This window comes from Crocodylus porosus, unplaced genomic scaffold, assembly GCF_001723895.1.
Source record: "Crocodylus porosus isolate Cpor-Errol unplaced genomic scaffold, CroPor_comp1, whole genome shotgun sequence".
Classification (NCBI taxonomy): Eukaryota; Metazoa; Chordata; order Crocodylia; family Crocodylidae; genus Crocodylus; species Crocodylus porosus.
The window spans coordinates 11,590,781-11,598,214 of record NW_017728932.1 but is presented as its reverse complement, the minus strand read 5'-3'; the positions used below and the strand labels follow the sequence as shown (position 1 = coordinate 11,598,214).

The window sequence follows — 7,434 nt, the reverse complement described above, 5'->3', positions numbered from 1 at the left end:
AGGGCAACAGGGCAAGCCCTATGAAGAGGGGCTGAGGGACCCGAACCTGTTCAGCCTCCGCAAGTGGAGGCTGAGGGGGCAATTGGTGGCTGCCTGCAAACTTGTAAGGGGAGATCAGCAGCAAATAGGAAGGGCCCTATTCCCCCCAGCAGCACCTGGGGTGACGAGGAACAATGGCCAGAAGCTGCTGAATAGGTTCAGGTTAGAGATTGGAGGCACTATTTCACTGTTAGGGTGGCTAGGATCTGGAGTCAACTTCCTAGGGAGGTGGTCCTCGCTCCTACCTTGGGTAAATTCAGAAAGAGGTTGGACGAACACCTGTTTGGGGTCGTGTGATCCCAGCGTGTGCTCTTACCACTGGTGGGGGGGTCAGACTAGATGATCTGTTCAGGTCCCTTCTGACCCCAAACTACTATGAAACAACTCCAACACTTTCCACTAAGATAGCTGCCTTCTCTGGTGGGCTCAGAAATTTTATTTTAAATTGAGAATTAAAATTAAGCATTTTTATTTGACCTGATTAGTACTCTTTTACTGTTAACTTTCATACAAACAGATCATGGAAAATGGTCCCAGATCTCATATGAGAACGCCGAAAAACCATTAGTTAAAACCAAAGGGAATATGCTAAAATTAAAGGAAGATTTTACTTTAAATTTAGTAAAACTGTCTCGGCAGCTGTTACAAAATTAAGATGTAGCAGTACAGTAACTTAAAATTAAAACCTGTCATCCATGAATTTATCCATTCCCTTTTTGAACCTGGCTATGCTATTTACCTTACCCACCTCCTGCGGCAATGAATTCCACAAGTTAACCACGCGTTGCACACATAACTACTTTCTCTTTTTATCCGGCCTGATTATTAACCCCTTACTGTTAACTTTCAGACAGACAGATCATGGAAAGTAGGCCCAGAAGGAAAAAAGCAAAAGTGACTAACTCAAAGCTGAATTACAGTTAGAGAAGGAAATACCACAACCCAGTCTGGACTTTAAAATGATCTGAAATACACGTGGCGCCTCACGCACATTTTTTTTTCTTTTTCTCATTTGTTCGTTTTGGGGTTTTTTGGGGGGTTTGTTTGTTTTTTTAAATAGTGCATCTGTAAGTCTAACCACAGAAATCCTGTTTAATTACGTAGCAGAGAAAATTCAAGAATACCTATTCTCTTTGTATTTCATGTAGTTGAACTCTTCACAACATGATCAACACTATATGAAATTAAGTTACTGCAAACCAAGTTGTGGAAATGTTCATGGCAGCGGCCTAGCATTTCACAAAAGGACCTATTCAAGCCTTTAGCACTAATGGAAGTATACTGTTTTAACTCAGCAAATGTATTTCTATATTTATTTATTTTGTATTTGATTTGTAGGTGACTATCCATCAGGAACAGGAAAATGACAAGGCCCCGTAAAGCATATTTTGCTTTCCTTGCTGTGACAAGCTTTTCATTGTGCTGGCAAATAATGGCAAACCACACTAACGATTCCAGCTACTGGAACTCCCATACCCAAAATCCAAGTAAAAGCTTGAATATAACTTACACCAGTACAATTCTCGAGCTAATAACAGACGACAGTATCAAGACAACAACTATTTCCACAATGCGTGCAAGCACCTTTCAAACCTCACCTGCTACATTTGGACAGGAGCTTTCAACATCTTCCCCTGTCCTTAAAGTAACTTTCCCAGCTCAAGGCTCGAGACCTACCAGAAAGACCCCGAGAACAACAACAAAGACTGTAACTTGTGAAGACAGTAAACCTCTTATACTAGTTTGTTTCATTATAATCGCAGTGCTCATCCTTGCCTGCACCTGTTTCATTCTGTCAACGGTGGTGATGGCAAACAAAGTGTCCTACCTCAAAAAATTACAAAAAGGCAAGCGTGCGCCAAGAAGTAATGGCGATTTTCTGGCTACAGGCAGTTTATGGCCAACTGGATCAGGCACGTGGCAGAGAATGACTAAAGAGGTAACAGGGACTGACTTAATGATGCAAGACCTGATGTCAGAAAAAGCTGCCACAGTTCAAAGGAAAAGCGAAGATGGAACCACTGAGATCCTCACCCAAGAAAGAGGGAACGATCAGCCCAGCCAAGGAATGTCAAAACCGTGCAACAGGATCTTAGTCAACTTCGAAGCAGAGATTTAAGGAAAGCTCAGGTTCCAAAAAGAGATAAAAATACAGCCTTGAAGTAATATTCTGTTTTAACCACACACTGTTAGATCGAGATCCAGATCTGAGCTTTCACACTATGGGACAGGAGACTGTTGTGGCATACAGCTTCACTGCGAGGGAGTGCAACCTTGTGCTTATTCTTTTGGTCCTTTGAACAGTGACAAAAGGTGTTAGATAGCGGCCTGGTCCATTACTACTGCTAGACAAAATGGTTAGCCAAGTGGAAATAAAGCAGAACAACATTTTTGGAAACGTTTTGCTGCAACATAAGCTCTCAAATGACAGTCTGTAAATCAGCAAAGATCTGCGGACAACCAACTCTGCAGTTCCTCCTCGCACTGATCTGCTAAATTAAGAACCATCTAAAAATATGACACAAAAGCAAGAGCTGTAGTTGCCAGGGAGATGTTGCAAGACAAATGGGTGGAATGGTCCATGTAACCACAAATGTGAGAGGTGTTCCTAAGACAGCCTCTGTATTAATACATGCTCTGGACAGAAGAAATATAAAACCAATAGACTACATGCTGTGTGATTCAACCTCGAAAATCTGTCATTCTGAGCTATTTTTTGCTAGCATTAAACTGCCATCATTTACAGTACATATACAGCCAAAACGTGTTTTCCCCTGTGCTCGATCACAACTTTCAAAAGGCCAGTTTGCATCCAGGGATGTCTGCGGTGCCTGGAAGTTGGTACAGAAACACGTATATCTTGTTCAACTATAGTAAGGATAATTTTCTCAACTTGGCAATGCCAATAAATATTTGCAACAGACTTTTAAAGTAGTCTACACTTGCGTGATCTTCTTCATTGAACTCACTGATGATAAAATGTAACATATTATATTGTGGAAAAAAAATATCCTTGGATATTAAGTCTCTGTTACTACCGGAAATACCAGGGGAAAATTAAAAACATCTCATTCTGAAGTTTATAGTCATGAATTCACCGGGTTAATAAGACCAAAGATAATATTTTGCTACTTCACCCAGAAAATTAATACAATGAAAGATCAGACAGTAAATCTATGGTAGTTTGTAAAAACCAATCCAGCAATTGAAGATTGTTGTCATTGTCCATATTAAAATATAAGTGCCTTCAATACTATTAGCCGAATTTTGTAAAATGAAAGTTTGTCCCATGTGACATAATGCATTACTTTTGTAGTTATCAAATTGCTCATACTTTCACTAGTTGTATTGCCATACAGATGTGTAATAAAATGTGTCACATCACTTTAAAATGTGTGTTTGAAACAGCGTAATCTTGGTATCTGCACACATGTGATATGAGAGAAAAGATACAGATGAGGCACATTTCTGTAGCAACTTAAGAGGAGAAAATCAGAGGCCAAATCAGTGGAAGAAGGACAGAGAAAGCTGAAAGCAGACAAGTACCAATCAATGGGATATGCAAAGGGACAAAAAAGGGAAACATCAAGAGACCAGCTGAAGGTTGAACAGGGCAAATTCAGAGCACACATCAGACAGAAACACAGTACTTGGTGAAGAGGTAGTTGAATAAGACCTTTCTGCAAATGGGCAGCTGAACCAGAGTAAGAGGTCACATGAAAAGGGTAGCATGAGACTGGTGGAAGTGAGGCAGGGCCATGGGAGGTGGCTGAATGGGATGAAAGATTAAGATGAGGAAGAGTAACAGAAGAAGAGGGTACGGGTGTTAAGCCTGTGGTTGGGCTCGTAAAGGGAGATGAGGATGTAGATAAGAGAAGCTGGTGAAGCTAGTGGGAACTGAAAGAGGGTAACACTCACAGGAATTGGGAAATGAAGCTAATAAGGGAAGTAGAACGGATGCTATAATACAGAAGAGGGGCATGACAAAAGCCTTTGGGAAGTAGCAAATGGGCAAGGATGCAAAACATTATGAGGATACATTTGCAGAAACGCCTTCTACTATGCAGCTGGGAAGATCTTGGGAGCAGGAAATACCAAGATCTGACCAGCCCACAGAAAGTATGTTCCCAAACACATGCCCATGGCAGCAACTGAAGCAGCTTATACAGATAAGCACTATCAGAGAAGTTGTCAGTCTGTAGAGCTACCTGCCTTTTATGCAATTCAACACATGAAAATCTGGGAAGGGGCCAGTTCCATGTGATCAGCCAGCTGCCCCAAATCAAAAATTCTCAAACTGTGGACTAAAACATCAGAAACACAGGAGCACACCCCCCGCCAGCAAAAACCACTGACATTATCAATAAAACTGTTAACTTCAATCCACTTTACCACAGTTAAGAAAGTTGCTCTTGCTCATATTGGCTGCAGACAGACAAAAAAAAACAGCCAAACATTTTTAACATGCAAAGCATAAGCTGAGAAAAAGTTACATTTGATTGTCTACATGTTTTTGTCTGGTAGAGAACACAGCTGAAAATTAGGTCTTAAAAAGTGTACAATTTGCGAAAATTAAAACTCTTAGTCACCTCCCTGCTCTTGACACTTCCTGCAGTAAGTATTGGTACACTTCCTCTTTACATGCAAAAAACCCTATTTCAATATGAGAAAGGAGACCATTTTAAGAGCTGCTCGACTTGCAACACCCGTTCAGACCTAGTCTTCAAACAAAAATGTTAACTTGACAGATGAACCCATCTTACTGAAACACAGTGTTGCACAGGTAAGGAACAGATTCTCGACAGTAAGGCTTGATTCTTGTTGGGTGTTTCTTGCTTGCTTAATCAAACAAATGCATTTGCAAAAAACTTACTTGGAACATTTTTGAATGAATTTATTGCTAACACATGGGGTAACCTACAGCTGTTTTAGGACATGTGTTACCTGCAGCACATCTCTATACTGTTAAAATGTTGCTAGTAGAATACCTAATTCTCATTTTTACATTTATTTTTTAAATGTAGGGAAAATTCCCAGGCAAGTTTTTAATGTCAACTACACTGACGTTAATAGCTGTATTCTACTGAGCTTTTAATAAGGTCTTCATACAAGCGCCACTTGAATACACTTTGCAAAGAAAGAGTACAGAAGAAGCTGGAACCGGCAAATATAAGTATTAATTCCGAACTTACACGCTATCCTGAAAAATACTTACACAGAAGTATTAACTTACCAGCTGCATGTGCTCCCTGGTGTAATTTAAGAGGTTGGATGAACACCTGTCTGGAGTCGTGTGATCCCACCGTGTGCTCCAGCCAGTGGCGGGGGGGGTTAGACTACATGATCTATTCAGGTCCCTAACTTCTATGAAACTATGTGCATGTTAACTGTATGCACTGAACCAAGTCCTCATCAGGACTATATATGTGTTCAGGAATTAATTCTTCATGAAGTTTCAATAGACAAAGTAAACCAAAAGCAGCAGAACATAGTGGAAAGATTTGATAAGCTTTATTAGTCTCATTTAGATCGACACCTTCATAGTTTCAAACAAAAATAGCAAAACAGCTCTGTTGCAGCAATTTAGGTTTATATTTACATTTTCTCTCCCACTTCAACTACTGTGTAGGCAGAAGTCCATTTATGGTGTGGAATTGGGATCCTAACATTAGATCATACCAGTAGTTGTATTAGGAAACCATTTTTTAAATGACATGTCTTAATTTTTATCTGATAACAGCCAAGGCAGCAAGATGGATACTAAAAGTATTGAAAAAAAGACAATTAAGGACACTGGTTTATAAACCTCAAAATGTTAAGGTCCAAGATAAACTGGATGCTTTTCACTTTCATAAAGGGCTGTTTGAAGTTGTATTTAAGTTTCCTGTTTACAATTAAGGGCTGGAACAACTGACACAGTTCCATTTAACTCATTTAAAGGAGGTCGTCTTAACAGCTTTCTTTGGCAAATTAAAAAGAAATAAGCCAAAGTGCTTTCTACAGCAAAACCACCTAAATCCTATTAGAATGGCACCTGTCCCTTCTAAAGTCATTAGCAAACCCAGTGCTCACTTCAAAAATAGACTGCCTGATATATTTAAAAGAATATAGTGTCTATCTTTTTTCTGGCAGATAACTTTAGCGCAAAGTTTAGAAAACAGCAAATTAACAATGGTGAACGTGCTTTTAACTGTAAAAGAAAAACCCACAGGCCAAATCCAAAATAAAACCAACCGGACCATATTCTCTTTATACTGCAGGTGACAGCGTACCATCGTAATCACCAAGACGAAAGTGGACATCAATCTCATAACCCCAGTTTTCTTCTACGGACAATTTTGAAGACCACTTTCTACAGAGACAGAGACACCACCAACAACTGGTTTAATTAAACCAGGAAATGCATCTGTTAGTCCTGAAAGTCAAATAGGAAACACATCTCCCATATATTCATACCAATCAAGCAAACTGCACTTGTACAGTGCTGAAAGACCAGCCAATAGCACAATGCCTCAGGCCAATGGAGAAGAAGTGGAACCCCGCAATGATACTAGCTGGATAGCTGCTGTGTTTATTGGCATAATTTTGATTGGTATGACGATAGCTATTGTTATAATTCTCTTATGTAAGTGTGCCAAAAAGCCACCTCCAACTAATCCAAACTGGGCTGGCCGCTCCCCATTTGCCGATGGACAAACACCGGATGTCTTTGTGGAATCGGACCAGGCCACAAAACGTGCATCAGTTTTTTCTATCTTGCCTTGGAAATTTAACAAAACCACACACTTACCGAATGATTGTCATGCATCTGAACAGAGCTGTGATGCACCCAGCTGCAATACAGCTACCCTGTCTCCCCCTCCTGTACAGGATGGCTCCAGATCACCAGCACATAGCAATCCAGTTTCTCCTTCAAGTGATATAAATGTGCCCCCACCTCCTGTTTCAGAAGAACAGAGCCCTTGCAACCCTCCACCCGACACAATTCCTCCTCTACCAGAGTCACCACTGCCACTGCCATCAGACTGGATCCAGGAATTTCCTGAGATTGATTCCTCTGAGATCAGCAACGCCACAGGGAATAAACCGGAGGCAGAGAACGCATTTCCCCCACCTCCTGATTTGACACATCAGGATGAAAATGAACCACTACCGCCACCTTTGCCTGAACAACCTTTACAAATTGCCGAGTTTGCTGTTGAACACACTTCACACTTACCTTAAAAGTAACATTCTGAAGCCAACAAATACGAGAAGTTGGTGGGAGCAAGGACTGTGAAGCCACAGCTGCATTAAACTAGTATTTCACAAGTGGGAACCTAAAGTGATCTGGCTTGAAGCTAATCACTTCAATATGCGGTGCAGATAGCAGCAACTATGCAAAGCCTTTTTCCA

At 40.6% G+C, this 7,434-nt stretch overlaps 3 protein-coding genes across 5 annotated transcripts in view; 2 read left to right on the top strand and 1 right to left on the bottom strand.

Moving 5' to 3' along the window:
- Positions 1-3,190, top strand: part of EVI2A (ecotropic viral integration site 2A) — a 5,269-nt gene extending 2,079 nt beyond the window's left edge. The window contains exon 2 of the mRNA XM_019545601.1: positions 1,378-3,190. Coding sequence (XP_019401146.1) covers positions 1,403-2,158 — 756 coding nt within the window. The 5' untranslated portion in view covers positions 1,378-1,402 and the 3' untranslated portion in view covers positions 2,159-3,190. The remainder of the gene's footprint in view (positions 1-1,377) is intronic.
- NF1 (neurofibromin 1) overlaps positions 1-7,434 on the bottom strand; it is a 141,073-nt gene that overhangs the window by 40,586 nt on the left and 93,053 nt on the right. The gene's annotated exons all lie outside the window — the stretch shown is intronic.
- On the top strand, positions 4,392-7,425 carry LOC109317121 (protein EVI2B-like). Its single transcript, XM_019545602.1, has 2 exons — positions 4,392-4,822; positions 6,300-7,425. Exon 2 carries the CDS (start codon positions 6,547-6,549, stop codon positions 7,261-7,263), a length of 717 nt encoding a protein of 238 aa, XP_019401147.1. The 5' UTR covers positions 4,392-4,822; positions 6,300-6,546; the 3' UTR covers positions 7,264-7,425.

What these genes read in the sequence shown, in the direction of transcription:
- LOC109317121 (XM_019545602.1), top strand. Translation starts at nt 6,547, where the DNA reads ATGCCTCAGGCCAATGGAGAAGAAGTGGAACCCCGCAATGATACTAGC.